Raw genomic sequence first — 15,707 nt, 5'->3', positions numbered from 1 at the left:
CGTAGACGCGGGAGGAGCGGGCGCCGAGCCGTCGATCGGCAGCGCCCCGCCTTCGGCGCCATCTCCGGGACCTGCCGCGCCGCCCAGGTACTCGGGGGGCAGTGGGGGATCAGGTGGAGAGCGGCGGCTCTGGCCAGGCCGGGGCTCGCTGCTTGCCGCAGGGGTCATCGGGCCGGCCGCCAGCCACCGAGGCAAAGGCCTCTGTGCTGCTCGGCGCGGCGGGCCCGACCGGGGCGGGCAGGGCTGAGTCGCGGTGGGGCGTTCTGTAGGCGCTTGCTTCTCGCTCACTGTGCGCTTTGTGAAATTTATTTGCATTATTTGCTGGTAACCACCGGACGCTCATTTTCGCCTTCGAATAGAACCATCCTGTGTGGTTACTGACAGTTCCTTTCTCACAGTCCCCCGTCAGCTCACTACCTCCCTGTCCGTGAAAGCTGCTGGACAGTCGTGTCCCCGCCCAGTGGGTGCTCATCGCATCAGCCCTCGGGAGAACGTGGCTCAGACGCTGCTCCTCCCTACCTGAGACCCGTTGCTGTCTTAACACGAGTGACGCTGTCCTTTCCTGGCCCTTCCGCGTGTGGGGCGCCCCAGGCTCCAGCCTGGGCTACTTTGCTGTCTTCATTTGTCCCTTCTCCATCCCCTCGTGGCACTGTCCACTGCTGCAGTGTTCACGCGGGCTCAGCGCTGCCAGCCTGGGCCTCTCCCGGAGCGCCAGCTCCCTCTCGACCTGCTCTGATGTCTGCAGAGCCTCTCAAACCCGGCCCATCTGAACGCTGCGCCTGCTTGCCAGACCCACTCCTCTCATGCCCTCCATCTCAGTTCACCTTACTGCCTGGTTCCATTGGGCCAAAAACAAGGATGCCATTCTTTTTTGGTTTTGTTGTTTTATTTTATTTTTTAATTTAATTTTATTTTATTCTCCCCTCCCCTCCCATCCCCATTGCCCAGGCTAGAGTGCCATAGCATCATCCTAGCTCACAGCAACCTCAAAGTCCTGGGCTCAAGCAATCCTCCTGCCTCAGCCTCAAAGTATCTGGGACTACATGTGTGCGCCAGCAACCACACCCGGCTAATTTTTTCTATTTTTTTTTTTAGTAGAGACAGGGTCTTACTCTTGCTCAGGCTAGTCTCATACTCCTGAACTCAAGCAATCCTCCAGCCTCGGCCTCTCGGAGTGCTAGGATTACAGGCGTGAGCCACTGGGCCTGGCCAGGGATGTCATTCTTAACTCTTTTTTTTTTCTCTTAACTGCTTTTTTATCTTAACCCTATCTCAAATCCCTCAGTGGATCTGGTGTTTTCCACTTTCAAAGAATATCCAGAGCTGGCCCCAGCCACTGGTGCCAACTTTATTTCCAGGTAGGACCCTCCTGTGGTACTCTGCTTTGTTCTTTCTCCACAGCCTGCTGCCCAACTAGGAGCCCCAACCAGCTTGTCTTCAACCCTCTGGTAGCTCCCACTGCATCAAAATAAGCTGCAGTGACTCACACCTGTAATCTCAGCACTTTGGGAGACCAAGACAAGAGGATCGCTTGAGGCTTGAGCCTGAGAAACATAGTGAGACTCCCATCTCTACAAAAAAATTGAAAAAAAAAATAGACATGGTAGAACACACCTGTAGTCCCAGCTACTCTGGAGGCTGATGCAGGAGGATCACTTGAGCCCATGGAGCTATGATCAAGGCTGCAGTGAGCTATGATTGGGCCACTGCACTCCAGCCTGGGTGACAAAGACCCTGACTCTTAAGAAAAAGGAAAAATGCTATGCTTATTCCCTAGGACACCCTCTCCCCCAGAAAGCTCCAGCCTCTCAGCTTGTCTGTTCTTCCAAGTTCATTTCTACTTAAAGCCTTCTCGTTAAATGTGCTGTTCCCTGTGCCCAAAACACTCTTCCCCAGTTTGCCCAATAGCTGCCTCCTCTTCACCTGCCTCAGTGTCCAGTTTTGCCATGCTCCAAGGCAGCCCACCCTGACTCCCTTGCTCTGCTGTCCTGAGGGTGCATGTCACCACCTCACTCCCTCCTGCCAGCCCTCGTGACACCTGTGTTTCCTTGCTCTTGAGGGCAAGGAAGGTTTTCATGAGGCCTGAGCCCCCAGGGCCAGCACTTAGGGATTTCAAGGGTCACCATTGAGCTAGTGCTGGCTCTGCTCCCCAGGTCCCAGTGCTGTGGCCGCCAGAGCCTGCAGGATGTTTCATGGGATCCCAGCCACTCCAGGGATGGGAGGTGAGTGTGGCCTGAGCCGGACCCAGGGACTGACAGGATGGCATGGTAGGGGATGGGGGTGTCTATAAGTCTCCCACCCCCACCCTGCTTTCATACGGTCTTGGGGGGTGGCCAGAGTACAATTTATCACAGCAGCACTGAGAGCCCAGAGACCTCCTGCAGGCAGGGCCCTGCTGTGCACAGAGACCTTGGGGGTCCTGGGTATCCCTGTGTCACCAAGCCCAGGGGAAAGGCTATAAAGTGTGTGACAAGCCTTGTTTGCACTATATGATGGCACTGTGAGCAAGGTGTGGTTACCTTGCTGTACAGGTGATGTACCCAAGGAGCAGCAATGGAACAGGGGAGCCTGGCCTGGCATCTAGCTCCTCCAGCCCCCCAAAGCAGTGTCCTGCCCAGGCCCTCCCACAGACTGAGGGGTATGAGGTTGGAACCCTCTCTTCCAACTCTCTCTGGGCTCTGGAACGTATATAGCACAGAGAAGCCTTGGGGAAGTAACTGAAGAGGAGGCTGTGCCCAGAGCCTGCTCTGGGGTCAGCTTGGTGGCTGGCCTACCAGCTTTTTGCTTGCTCTGTTGCAGCCCCTGGGAACAAACCGGAGCTGTATGAGGTGAGTGGCAGATGCCCACCTGGCCGGCACTGGCCAACAGCAAACGCCCATATGACCCTCACCAGGGCTCTGCAGCCAACACACTGCTCACTCTCTCCGACAGGAAGTGAAGTTGTACAAGAATGCTCGGGAGCGGGAGAAGTAAGTCCAAGTTCTGCCCCCAACCCACATGCCCATACCCATCCAGCCTCCCCAGAGCAGCCACACCAAGGGTCAGGGTGGACATGGGGTTGGCCTGGGAACAGGTCCTGAGGGGCGTCTGCCCAGGATGGGTAAGAGAGGCAGGCTAACACAGAGTCTCACCACAGCTGTGCCTCCAGGGCAAGGGCACTGGCATGTGGGCTCTGAGCCTGAGCGTCCCTGCCTTAGAGCATGGTCTAATGGACAGGTTGTCCTCAGGTACGACAACATGGCGGAGCTATTTGCAGTGGTGAAGACGATGCAGGCCTTGGAGAAAGCGTACATCAAGGACTGCGTCACCCCCAATGAGTGAGGGAGTCTGTTGTCCTCAGAGCCTGTCCCTGCCCTCTGGGGCCTGAGTACTCAGTGGGCAGTAGGACAAGGGGTCTGGGGCCCTAGCCAGGGTTGACCAGGCTATAAGATGCCCACTTGTGGGCCCCAGCATTACTAGGGTGCTTCTGGGTCTCAGCCGGGAAGTCCTGGAGGGATGGCGAAGGATGGTGTGCAAATCAAATGGGCTCCTGGGGGGTGGTCATCCCAACCCCGCACAGACAGCCTCAGTAATGGAAAGAACTTATAAGAGGAGCAAAGGACTCGGGGACATCCATTCTGTGAGCATTGCTGGCCAGGCCCAGCACCCAGGACGCAAGCGGGGCTTTGATCGGTGAGGTTACAAGTCCCTCATAGGCCCGCCCCACAGGACTGAGCTGTGGATGGGGTCATCGTGGAGGGCTGGCCACTATGGTCCAGAGGGCGGGCAGGGGTTGGGTGGCCAGGCCTTTGCCCAGTGCTGAGCTCCAGGCCAACCCACATGGCCCAGGCCTCGCCCCTGTGGCAGCCATATCTTGGCCTCTCCTCTTGTTCTTGTCCAGAGCTCTGCTCTGTGCAAACCCAACGGGAAGCCTCAGCCCTCAACGGCCTGTCTCTGCCCTGTTGCCCAGCCCTCCATGAGAGCTGCTCTGTGTCTGGCTGCACTGAGGGAGAGCAGGTGTGCTGGGTGCAGCAGCTGGTCCTCTCCCCAGGTACACTGCAGCCTGCTCTCGGCTCCTGGTACAGTACAAAGCTGCCTTCCGACAGGTTCAGGGCTCAGAAATCAGCTCCATTGATGAATTCTGCCGCAAGTTCCGTGTAAGTAAGCCAGTTCCTTACGGGATGGGTGCCGTCGGGCACAAGTGTGGGTACCATGGGGATGGGGCCCAGCCAGGCCTAGCGTCCACGTCTGTCCCCCACAGCTGGACTGCCCACTGGCCATGGAGAGGATCAAAGAGGACCGGCCCATCACCATCAAGGATGACAAGGGCAACCTCAACCGTTGCATTGCTGACGTCGTCTCGGTGCGGAGGGCTGAGGCTACCACATCTGGTCACATATGTGCATGGTCCCCGGGGCCTCCAGAGCTGAGAGCACACTAACTTCTTGGACGGAGGGTGACCCTTCATCTGGGAATGGCGGGGGCAGCATCTAGGCAGGCCCCCTGAGGTCCCCCCCCCCCGGGAGGGGGCTGGAAACCAACTTCAACAAATGATTCTTCCAATAATGGTGAGAGGTGCTACCCTTCTTGAAAGAATGGTGACACAATGGTGAAATAATTCTTCAAATAATAGTTATTTTAAAGGCTCTAGTAGCAACTTCTTGGAAATATCCAGTTAGCTGGGCCTCAACATAGATTTGCCTGACAAAACCATTTTAGGCTCTGAGCTGATGAAACAAATCATGTTAAAATGATGGTGAAAAGTGCTACAGTCCTTTAAAAATGGTGAAATAATTGTGAAATAATTATCCTGCCTGGTCCACTCAGGCAGGATGCTGGCCTGGGGGAGGGGTTGTGTGTGGGTTCCCCCAGTTCTTGCATAGCTCTCAAGGCAGCCAGCAGCCATACACACCTTTGCCCCAGGAGGGCCCCAAGCAGGGCCATGAATGCAGGGCCCATACAGGGTACAGTCCCCAGGGCTCGGAAATGGGGTGCAGCAAGGAGGCCCAAGCAGCCAGACCACTGTGGCTGAGGAGAGGGTGGGGGGCCCAGGCCTGGCCCTGCAGGGCCAGCTGTGAGCTGTGAGGCCGGTCCCTGCCCCAGGTGGACCTGAGAGGCCTTACGCACATACTCGTCCCCAGCTCTTCATCACAGTCATGGACAAGCTGCGCCTGGAGATCCGTGCCATGGATGAGGTACAGGGATCGGCAGGGAGGGGGCCGTAGGTGGAAGGGGGCAGCATGGGGTGTCGGGTCCCAGCGCTGTATGCTCGTGTCTGCAGATCCAGCCCGACCTGCGGGAGCTGATGGAGACTATGCACCGCATGAGCCACCTGCCCCCCGACTTCGAGGGCCGCCAGACGGTCAGCCAGTGGTGAGTGTCCCACCTGGCCAGGTAGAGCCACCTGTGGCACCACTGAGGCTCTTCCACATACCCCTATCCCGTGGTGCTGTGCTCCCCCAGGCTGCAGACCCTGAGCGGCATGTCAGCGTCCGATGAGCTGGACGACTCGCAGGTGCGCCAGATGCTCTTTGACCTGGAGTCCGCCTACAACGCCTTCAACCGCTTCCTGCACGCCTGAGCCTGCAGCACTGGCCTGTGGGTGGGAGGAGGGGACGATAGTCATAGGTGATAGTTCTTGGTTCCTTCATCCTCCACACTCACCCTGGACATCTGGGCAAGTCCCTGTTTGCAGCAGCTCTCTCTGTGTGTCTGTGGTGTCAGGACTTTGGGGTCCCCTTCCCACAATAAAGCTGTTGTTTGACTCTCCTGTTGTGGGTAGCTCCTCTGGGCCTCTCATGTTCTGTCTGCTCTCCTGGCCTTCTGGTAGGGCCCTGCCCTCCTGGGGGCATGCTCAGCACAGAGCCCCTGCAGCCTGTGTAGCAGTCTAGCTCCATCCCTGCCACATGTCCCTTGCACAGCCTGTTGCCCTCAGGGGCAGCAGCCTCCTTGGTGGGTGCTGCCTGGGTAAGCAGGGAGTGTACAGGGGTGAGCCTCCACAGCACCTAGGCCTAGGGAACAGATCCTTCACCTGGGCCAGGTGTGCCTGCCACACCTACCTCCCACCCCTCACCTGGGAGCTCCAGGCTGCCTGGGGGCTTTATGGACTACAGTCAGACCCCAGTGGGCCCACCCAACAGTCCTCACTGGCTGGGTACAGAGGCTGCTGTCCCCGCAGCTCCCACTCTAGGGACACCACATACCAGCCCAGGACTTCAGACTCATGTGCAGCCCCAGCAGATAACTCGTTGGGGGAGTTTGTCATGCCTGCCACCGAGGGGGCCCTGAGTCCCTCCCCCAGGAGCCCTGGGACTGGCCATGCCTGAAGCGCAGTGAGGGCTGCACCTGCTGCTGTCAGAGGCTGTCCTCCAGGGGACAGCAGCAAACCGCACAGCCACACCTGTGGGCTCCAAGAGGTGCATTATTTCACATTTTACCAACTGTGGCATCAGAATAAAGGGCATGCTGGAGTTTAACTGTAGCATATTCTCAATGGCTGGAAGAACAACAGGGTTTCTTTTTTTAATAAGTATTTTATTGTATGCTGCCAGTATGTATAAAACAATTACTCTTGTGAAACAGACGTTCATGAAAATTCAGAGAGGTAGTTAAGTACTGACAAAAGTAGAAGTTTATATGGTATGGCACATTTGTTATAAGGATAAGCTTTGTACAGGCTTCAAATTTAGCTCTTTTTCGAATATTCACTGGTTCATGAGAAGTGGTTTGGGAAACCTTTGAAAGATTCATTTTACTACAAAAAGGAACAGACTTTCTGGGGTCTGAAGGGATTTGTACTCAACGGTATCCAGTCAGCAGAGGATCATGTTGAGCATTCTGCAGACAGAATTGTTTCAAGTCTGCAGATGGCTGGGAAACTTTTAACACAGTTGAGCCTGGCCTCCAGCCAGCTGTTGAACCACTTTCTTCATAGCAGTGCACTCGAAAGCCAGGCCAATTCATGGGTCAGTGGGTCGGTGGGTTGTGAGTCGGCAGGGCCACATGGCTGGGCCAACAGGACTTCTTGATATTTATGGCATCTAGCACCAATGGAATGAGGCATGTGGTGTCTTAAATGTTGAGAACCAAGGTGGAGATGCCATTGTGTGTGGGCTGCTTGGGCATGTGGAGGAGGCAGGCAGGGATCTGTGTGCACAGGCTGAGTTGGAGCTGCCTCAAGTGGTCAAGGGCAGCTGTTAAATGGGTGAGTTAAGTGGGTGAGTAGACATGGGAGGCTGAGGTTCAGGGGGAGGTTGTGGAGGCCGCAGGCTTGGTGTCTCCAGGGCACAACAGGAATTCTAGCAGGAGGTCAGAGGACAGGTGGGATCAGAGGCACAGCACTGGGAGGTGGGGCTGGAGATCAGCAAAGGAGGGGAGGACATGGGGCAGGAGCCCCCAAGAGGCCCTGGTGGCAGAGTCCAGGGTAGACTGAGTGAAACCAAGAAGAGCACTCCTGGGGTCTGACTGTGGGGCTTTTGGTGACCTTGACAAGCACATGTGGGTGAGGGGGCACTTCAGGAGTGCCAGAGGCCTCACGAATAGTGTCCAGAGGAGCCAGAGGGAGGCAGATGGCCAGGGAGGGTGGTTTTGATCTATTTTAATTTTTTTATTATGATGAAATATAAAATTTGCCATTTTAACCACTTTTAAGTGTACAGTTCATTGGCATTAACTGCATTTACAATGTTGTGCGACCATCAGCACTGTCCACCTCCAGAACTTGTCCTTATTCCCAAACTGCATCCATTAAACACTAATTCCCCCTCCCTCCTCCTCGGCTGCTTGGCACACTATTTACTTCCTGTCTCTGTGAATTTGACTACTCTAAGCATCTCATATAAATGGAATCATACAGTATTTTTTTTTCCAGTGACAGAGTCTCACACTGTCACCCAGACTGGTGTGCAGTGGCTGAATCATCGCTCATGGGTGCAGCCTCGAGCTCCCAAGTTGCTGGGACTATGGGCACATGCCACCGCACCCATGCCTGTGTTTGTCTTTTGTGACTGGCTTATCTCACTCAGCATGACGTCCTCCAGGTTCATCCCTGTTGTAGCATTTGTCAAATTTTCCTTCCCTTTTAAGGCTGAGAGACCACATTTATTTATCCATTCACCCATCAATGGATATTTGGGCTGCTTCCAACTTTTAGCTATTGTGAATAATGCTGCTGTGAACACGGGTTTATGTTTTTGCCCTTTTTTTGAAGCTATTCAATGTGATCTTTTTAGGATAGGAGCAATTGCAGTGAGCTTGCTGGGTGACAAAAGATGTTTCAGTGGGGGCTGGGATGCAGAGGAGGGTATGGTACAGGGGACTGGCTGCACCAGGGGAGCTGGCACCAGGCTGCCAGACAGGCAGACATTTAAGAAGCTGGCGATGCTCTCAGCAGCTAGAAAGGAGGGCATCAGCTGGGAGAAGTGTGGGTCCAGGAGTGGGGGGAGTGCAGTGGCCCAGCACTGAGGTCCACTGGAGGCCAGCCATGTACATACCTTCCAGGGCTCAGGCAAGTCTAACCCCGGGCCCAGAGACATGGGAGGGCTGCAACATCCATGCCTAGGTCAAGACCTCAGCCCAGAAGCTAACAGCCCTGGAGTAGTGGATGGCCAGGGGCCAAGGGTGGAGGTGTCTGGCCTGGTCCCGGGGCCATGGGAGAGGGAAAAAGCCAGCTTGATCCCACTGCGTCTTCAGAACTGTCTTCGTCATTGTCCCAGGGGCCCAAGGATCATTTGCACCCCCAGGTGAGCTCCCCCTGTCCCCTCCCTGCCCCAGCTCCACCTTAGGGCCTGCAAGTGGGTGCCACACTGCAGGTGTCCCCAGCCAGGAGGGCATAACCCTACCCAGCACTAGCACACAGGTGAGACAGATGGGAGGAGCACCTAACCCCAGGCCTGATGCCCTCCCTGCCCAGGCTCACCCTATCCATGGCAAGACAGAGGGGCAGAGTCCTCAGGCTCCCAGTTCCCCCACCCTAACCACACCCCATGGGTCAGGTTGGCTGAACCTGGCAGGAGGGGGCACCCACACTCAGCCTCCAGTCTCCTGGGTGGGGTGTTGGCTCTCTGGGGTCTGCCCCTTCCCCCAGACTGCCATCTAGGTAGAGATAAGGCTTAGAGTTCAAAGGTCAGAGTGGGAGCCAGCAGGGAGGGATAGGGCCGGGAACCACAGCCTCCCCAACCCTTGCTGGGCTCAGAGTTCAGGATCCTGCCTCAACCTCTTCCTGACCCCAAGAGCCCCGGGCCAGGTGGTGGCCAGGACCAAGGTCCTAGTCTTCTGGTTCCCTTCCTGTTTGTCTGTGCTAGAGCTTTGGCCGTTTCCTGGGGATTTTCCCTGGTGGGCCGAGGAGGGAGCATGACTCAGCACACGCCTTTTGGTTCCCTCAGACTCCAGCCTGTCAGTCCCCAGAGAGAACACAGGCCAGGACCCAGGAGGAGAGAGCACTCGGTCCCCAGCCCCGGGAGGCAGCGGGGAAGGGGCAGAGTGTGGGCCGAGATGGCCATGTGTGGCTGGGGCGGCATCCTTGCACCTCTGCCCCAGGTCCCCAGAGAGAGGGTCACAGGAGAGAAGGGGAACAGAGTGGGTGGCAGGTAACGGAGCAGGGGCCTAGGCCACTCATCAGGGGAAGGAGATAGGGGCCCAGCCCTCGCCCTCCCGCAGGCAATGGCTCCACGCAGTCAGGAAGGATCTGCCGCTGGAATGGTTAACCCGGGCACCTCTAGCAGCCAATCACAGAGCCCTGCAGGAAATACCTGGGAGAGGTCCTCCTGCTGGGGCGGGCAGGTCGAGCCCAGCCCCGTCTGGCCCCAGGCCACCTGAGCGGCCCTCAGCCGGCCCAGACTCACACGGCCTCCCCACAGCAACACGGAGCCCTTTGGGGCCTGAGCATGGCAATTCTGGCGCAGTTCAAGCCACGGCTGCTGCTGACCATGCTGGTGGTGACGGCGACAGCAGCCCAGCCTGGCCGTCTGTGGAGCCTGCTCACCTCAGGCCAGGGCACTCTGGATCTCAAGGGACTGGGTGGCCTGTTAAATACGCTGGCGGCCCGTGTGCACTGTGCTGACGGGCCGTGTGGAAAGGTAAGGGCCCCACCCGACGGGCCCCCTAGCCCCAGCCCCTTCCCGCCTGCTCCACCCTGCCAGTCGGCAGCAAAGGGCCTGGGCAAACTCCAGGAGGCGGGCCAAGGCTGGTGGCAGAGCACCCTGGCCCTGCCAGCAGGCCAGAGCCCACCGGCCTCTGCTCAGGGCTCAGGCAGGCCTGCCCTTTCCAGGGACACACAGCTCCACTTCCCCCCAGGACACCTGGACCACCTCCCCACCCCCTGGTGACCCCAAGGCTGTCAAATTGGCAGTGGCTCCAGGAAGAAACCATACAGGGATGGGAGACTCTTGCCGTGGACCCCTCTGTGTGTACCCCTCTAGTGGGGTACATAGGAGGGCAGGGTGTGGGCGCATGAGAGGGGATGGTGCAGGGGCATTGGATGCAAGAGGGAGAGGAGTATAGAGGTGGCCTCTTGGAACAAGCAGCAGTTCCCTGCACACGGCTCAGCCTGGGCCTGCCTCTTCCTGCCTGGTGGGCCCAGCCCTGCCCTGCCCACCTGTCTCTGTCCACAGTGCCTGTCTGTAGAGGATGCCCTGGCCCTGGGCAGCCTTGAGGAGCCAGGTTTCCCCCCAGGGCCGGTCCTAACATCCAGCTACATCGCTCGCCTCAGCGCCGCCGCTGTCCTCTACCTCAGCAACCCAGAGGGCACTTGCGAGGACATCCGGGCTGGCCGCTGGGCCTCTCATGCAGACCGTCTCCTGGCTGTGCTCGAGAGCCCCGAGGCCCTGACCCCAGGCCTGAGCCAGCTGCTCCAGAGGATCCAGGCCCAGACTGCTAGTCGGGCCACTGTGGAGGAGGTGAGGACCCAGGCCAGTTGGCTCGAGGGTCAGGGAGGGGAGCCGTTTGGTCAGGGGGCTGGGTCTGGCTGCACTGGGTAGAACTTTCCCCTGCAGAGCCTTCTGGGGACCTGGGGCTACAGTCAGGAGGCTGGAGTGGGCTGGGATCCACAAATAGGTGTTCACCACTGAGCAGGGCAGGAACTGCAGGAGCCCAGGGAGGGGCCCTCCCAGGGGATAGGGGCCAAGATGGCTCTGGGGCCCAGAGAGGAGTCCAGAGGGCAGGGTAGGAGCCTGGACCAGCTGGGCCAGGGCAGGGATGGGCTGTGGCCCCAGGGAGGGGCTGAGGCAGAGCCCAGGTCTTAGCTGAGCTGGAAGAGGTGGTACCAAGTCCAGAAGCGCTCTGAGGAGGCTGGTGGAGGCAGATCCTGGGGTCAGTGGGAGATGGCAGAGCTGTAGGCCAGGTCACACTGGGGGCAGCAGCTGAAGCCTGTCTCCTCCCCTAGACCTGTGTAGACATTCCGCAGCTGCTGGAGGAGGCAGCATGGGCAGGGGCTCCTGGCAGCCCAGGGCAGGTCCTAGCTGTCCTGCTGGACCATGTCAGAAGTGGGTCCTGCCTTCATGCCCTGCCAAGCCCCCAATACTTTGTGGACTTTGTGTTCCGGCAGCACAGTGGCGAAGGCCCCAACATCACACTAGCTGGTGAGGCCTGGGCTGGAACACACAGGGGGGAGTGCCCTAAGCCCTCCAGCTTCCATGTTGGGGGTGGGGGCAGGGCTAAAGCCCACAAAAACATTGTGCACTGACTCTGTCCTCCCTGCCAGAGCTGGAAGATTTGATGCAGCACCTGGGGGTGGGCAGAGAGTCCCAGGGTGACCACAGTGACCACAGTCATCTGGGCAGGGGGACCAACCACCAGGATCCTGTGCCCCATGCCACCCCTGACAACAGCTCCAGCATGTGGGACACGGTGAGCAGCCTGTGGGCCAGGGTCTCGGCTGAGATGGGGCCCCATAGTCCCTCAGGCCCTGACCCTGTCCTGCCACCCTCAGGTGTGTCTCAGTGCAAGGGACGTGATGGCTGTGTATGGGCTGTCGGAGCAGGCTGGGGTGTCCCCTGAGGCCTGGGTCCAACTGAGCCCTGCCCTGCTCCAGCAGCAGCTGAGTGGGGCCTGCAGCCCCCAGACCAGCCTCCCCATCCAGGATCAGCTCAGCCAGGCAGAGAGTGAGTGCCCACCCCATAGTTGTGGGGATGGCAGCTAGTGGGGGGAGGGGCAGCACAGGGGAGGAGGGAGCCACTGAGAATGAGGGAGGGCTGGAGAGAGCTGGGCAGGAGGGCCTGCAGGTAGAAAGAGGAGGCGGCACAGGAAAAGGTGGGGACCTGGGAGTCAGGAAGGTCAGCATGAGCAGAGGCCTGGCACACACTGACCACCTGAAGCCCTGGTGAGCTCCTTCTCATTCCTGGGCACCACTTGGGCACCCCTAGGAAGCAGGGGCTGGGGCAACATTGGGAAGGGGGCTCTCACGGTGCTCCCCCTGCCCCCAGAGTATCTGTATGGCTCCCTGGCCACGCTGCTCATCTGCCTTGCTGCGGTTTTTGGCCTCCTGCTGCTGACATGTGCTGGCTGCAGTGGGGTCACCCACTATGTCATGCAGACCTTTCTCAGTATGGCGGTGGGTGCTCTCACTGGTGATGCCCTCCTGCACCTGACACCCAAGGTCTGCCTCACCTGCCAGAACCCCCCATTCCCTACCCCAGGACTCCCAGGGCATGCCCTCTTTGGGACCCTTTTCCATGCCCAACCCCTCTCCCCTCCTCTGGGGGGCAGGGGGCCCTAAGGCCCCCAGCCCCGTGCCTCCTGCTGTCTAGGTGCTGGGGCTGCACACGCACAGTGGGGAGCACAGCGGGGAGGACCTCAGCCCACAGCCCACCTGGCGCCTCCTGGCCGTGCTTGCGGGTCTCTACGCTTTCTTCCTGTTTGAGAACCTCTTCAACCTCCTGCTGCCCAGGGACCCAGAGGTCAGGCTCGTCGGATTGGACCCATTTGGTGGGTGGGGTGAGAGTTGGCAGGTCCTGACCATCTATCCCCACAGGACCCGGAGAAGAATGGGCCCTGCAGCCACGGCGGCCACAGCCACGGAGTGCCCCTGCAGCTGGCGCCCAGCGAGCTCAGGCAGCCCAAGCAGCCTCACGAGGGCTCCCGCGCAGATCTGGTGAGTAGGCGCCCGATGCCCCCATCCCACGCAGAGCCCCTCCACCAGGACCTCTTCCCACGCCTCCCCTCCTCGCCCCCCCGGAGGCCTGTGCACCGCCCCCCCACCTCCTGGCAAGAGCTCATCACCGTTCCTCCCAGGTGGAGGAGGAGAGCCCAGAGCTGCTGAACCCGGAGCCCCGGAGACTGAGCCCAGGTGAGCCCTGAGGGAGGCCGAGGAAGGGCTGGGGGGCCCGCGGTCGGGCGGGGCGCGGGCAGGGCCCGGGGACGCGGAGGGACCTGGCCCACGCGGACCCACTGTCGCTGCGCCCGCAGAGCTGAGGCTGCTGCCCTATCTGATCACACTGGGCGACGCCGTACACAACTTCGCCGACGGGCTGGCGGTGGGCGCCGCCTTCACGTCCTCCTGGAAGACCGGGCTGGCCACCTCGCTGGCGGTGTTCTGCCACGAAGTCCCGCACGAGCTGGGTGAGCGGGGCGGGGCCGGGCGGGTCCTGGGTGGCCTGGGGGGCGGAGCTATTGACGCGGCTCCGCCCCCAGGGGACTTCGCGGCCCTGCTGCACGCGGGCCTGTCCGTGCGCCGAGCGCTGCTGCTGAACGGGGCCTCCGCGCTCACGGCCTTCGCCGGCCTCTACGTGGCGCTCGCAGTCGGAGTCGGCGAGGAGAGCGAGGCCTGGATCCTGGCGGTAGCCATCGGCCTCTTCCTCTACGTGGCGCTCTGCGACATGGTCAGGGCGGCAGAGCGGGGGCTGCCCTGGGTGGGGAGCTGAGCTGGGCGCTGACCTGGGCGCTGACCCGGTGCCCTCCTGCCCCTCAGCTCCCGGCCATGCTGAACGTGAGGGACCGGCGGCCCTGGCTCCTCTTTCTGCTGCACAACGTGGGCCTGCTGGGTGGCTGGGCCGTCCTGCTGCTGCTGTCGCTGTACGAGGACAACATCACCTTCTGATATCGCTGGCCCAGTCTCCGGCCTTGGACGCTGACTGCCGGCCCTGGGCCTATCTCAGCCCCTAGACCCGCCCAGCACACCCAGACCTACAACCCAGTAACCAGAGAGCCCCAGGCCTTTGGGAGTCCTCAGATCCAACTCCAATAAAGATGCTCTTGTCCTTGCAGCCCAACCATGCTCTCTGCTGAGAAAGGCCACCGAGAAGGGCATTACCTCCTTCCCGCAGCGTGCCTGGCCCTGAGGGCAGCCAAGATGGCTGCCCTCAGGGACCTCCCCTGTGCTGCCAGGACCCTGCCTGGGGAATGGGGCCAGAGAAATTCTCCAGGGTGTGTGGGTAGCAGGTGGGACCCTGTCCCCAATCAGTAATCAAACTTGTTTACTCAGAGCAGAAAAAACAAAATAACCAACTGTGCTTACACAGACTAGGACTTATTTCTCTTTCTTGTGGAAAACAAGCTTGGAGACTGTCAGGTCGGAGTGTGTACAGGCCACAGTCAGGGGCCCACACTCCTTGGCAGAGACATTAATTCTCAGAGTTCCCTTGTAGTCTCTAGGGGTGCCACAACACAGCCTACCACAAACTGAGTGCCTTAAGACCAGAAATTTATTCTCTCACAGTCCGGAGGCTAGAAGCTTGAAACCAAGGTGTGAGCAGGGCTGTGCTCCCTTTGAAGTCTCCAGGGAAGAGCCTGTGCCATGAGCCTTTCCTGGCTTCTGGTGGCCACAGGTGTTCCTTGGCCTGTGGCAACATAACTCCAATCTCTGCCTCCGTCTTCACATGACCTGCTTTCAGGTCTATCAGGTGTGTCTCTCTTCTCTTCTTATAAGGACACCACTCATATTGGATTACTAGCCACCCTACTCCAATATGACTTCCTCTTTTTTCCCCCATTTTTTCATTTTCATTATTATGGGTACGTGATAGTTGTATGTCTTTATAGGGTACATGTGATGTTTTGATACAGGCCTACAATGTGAATTAATCTAATCAGGATAATTAGGGTATCCATCCCCTCAGGCATTTATTATTTCTTTGTGTTAGAAACATTCTAATTTTACTCTTTTAGTTATTTTAAGGTATACCCTAACTTCCTTTTTTTTGAGACAGAGTCTCGCTCTGTGGTCCAGGCTAGAGTGCCATGGCATCAGCCTAGCTCACTACAACCTCAAACTCCTGGGGTCAAGCAATCCTCCTGCCTCAACCTCCTGAGTAGCTGGGACTACAGGCATGCACCACCACGCCTGGCAAAATTTTTTTATTTTTTTAGTTGTCCAGCTAATTTTTTTCTATTTTTTTTTTTAAGTAGAGATGGAGTCTCACTCTTGTTCAGGCTGGTCTCAAACTCCTGGGGTCAAGCAATCCTCCTGCCTCAACCTCCTGAGTAGCTGGGACTACAGGCATGCACCACCACGCCTGGCAAAATTTTTTTATTTTTTTAGTTGTCCAGCTAATTTTTTTCTATTTTTTTTTTTTAGTAGAGATGGAGTCTCACTCTTGTTCAGGCTGGTCTTGCACTCGTGAGTTCAAGAAATCCTCCCGCCTCGGCTTCCCAGAGTGCTAGGATTACAGGTGTGAGCCACTTCACCTGGCCCCTAACTCACTGTTGCTTATAGTCACTTTGTTGTGCTATCAAATATTGTTAATGCTATCTCACTATCTAACTATATTTTTGCACCCATTAACCCAGTATGACCT

At 58.3% G+C, this 15,707-nt stretch overlaps 2 protein-coding genes across 3 annotated transcripts; both read left to right on the top strand.

Moving 5' to 3' along the window:
- Positions 1 to 45: 45 nt before the first annotated feature.
- Positions 46 to 5,765, top strand: VPS28 (vacuolar protein sorting 28 homolog (S. cerevisiae)). Of its 2 annotated transcripts, none has more exons than XM_012648097.1 (10): positions 46 to 87; positions 2,154 to 2,222; positions 2,800 to 2,828; positions 2,932 to 2,969; positions 3,228 to 3,317; positions 4,031 to 4,136; positions 4,241 to 4,342; positions 5,121 to 5,174; positions 5,261 to 5,352; positions 5,443 to 5,765. In XM_012648097.1, the coding sequence occupies exons 2-10, from the start codon at positions 2,186 to 2,188 to the stop codon at positions 5,558 to 5,560; spliced, it is 666 nt and encodes a 221-aa protein (XP_012503551.1). In that variant the 5' UTR covers positions 46 to 87; positions 2,154 to 2,185; the 3' UTR covers positions 5,561 to 5,765. The 2 variants fall into 2 exon arrangements, with proteins under 2 accessions (XP_012503551.1, XP_012503552.1); XM_012648098.1 differs by lacking the exon at positions 46 to 87 and adding an exon at positions 1,539 to 1,556.
- A 4,140-nt stretch (positions 5,766 to 9,905) lies between these two features.
- On the top strand, positions 9,906 to 14,011 carry SLC39A4 (solute carrier family 39 (zinc transporter), member 4). The gene is made up of 12 exons (XM_012648096.1): positions 9,906 to 10,055; positions 10,590 to 10,865; positions 11,360 to 11,555; positions 11,678 to 11,823; positions 11,906 to 12,077; positions 12,399 to 12,571; positions 12,723 to 12,872; positions 12,947 to 13,066; positions 13,207 to 13,261; positions 13,381 to 13,533; positions 13,606 to 13,793; positions 13,883 to 14,011. Exons 1-12 carry the CDS (start codon positions 9,906 to 9,908, stop codon positions 14,009 to 14,011), a joined length of 1,908 nt encoding a protein of 635 aa, XP_012503550.1.
- Positions 14,012 to 15,707: the final 1,696 nt, after the last annotated feature.

Source organism: Propithecus coquereli, unplaced genomic scaffold, assembly GCF_000956105.1.
Source record: "Propithecus coquereli isolate 6110/MARCELLA unplaced genomic scaffold, Pcoq_1.0 Scaffold28, whole genome shotgun sequence".
NCBI lineage: Eukaryota > Metazoa > Chordata > Mammalia > Primates > Indriidae > Propithecus > Propithecus coquereli.
The sequence above is the reverse complement of the archived record's forward strand: the minus strand, read 5'-3'. Positions and strand labels throughout refer to the sequence as shown.

Coding starts and splice junctions, on each gene's coding strand:
- VPS28 (XM_012648097.1), top strand. CDS start 2,186: ATGTTTCATGGGATCCCAGCCACTCCAGGGATGGGAG. Junction 2,223..2,799: donor AGCCACTCCAGGGATGGGAG/GTGAGTGTGGCC, acceptor GCTCTGTTGCAG/CCCCTGGGAACAAACCGGAG. Junction 2,829..2,931: donor ACAAACCGGAGCTGTATGAG/GTGAGTGGCAGA, acceptor TCTCTCCGACAG/GAAGTGAAGTTGTACAAGAA.
- SLC39A4 (XM_012648096.1), top strand. CDS start 9,906: ATGCTGGTGGTGACGGCGACAGCAGCCCAGCCTGGCCGTCTGTGGAGC. Junction 10,056..10,589: donor CTGACGGGCCGTGTGGAAAG/GTAAGGGCCCCA, acceptor CTCTGTCCACAG/TGCCTGTCTGTAGAGGATGC. Junction 13,794..13,882: donor ACGTGGCGCTCTGCGACATG/GTCAGGGCGGCA, acceptor CCTGCCCCTCAG/CTCCCGGCCATGCTGAACGT.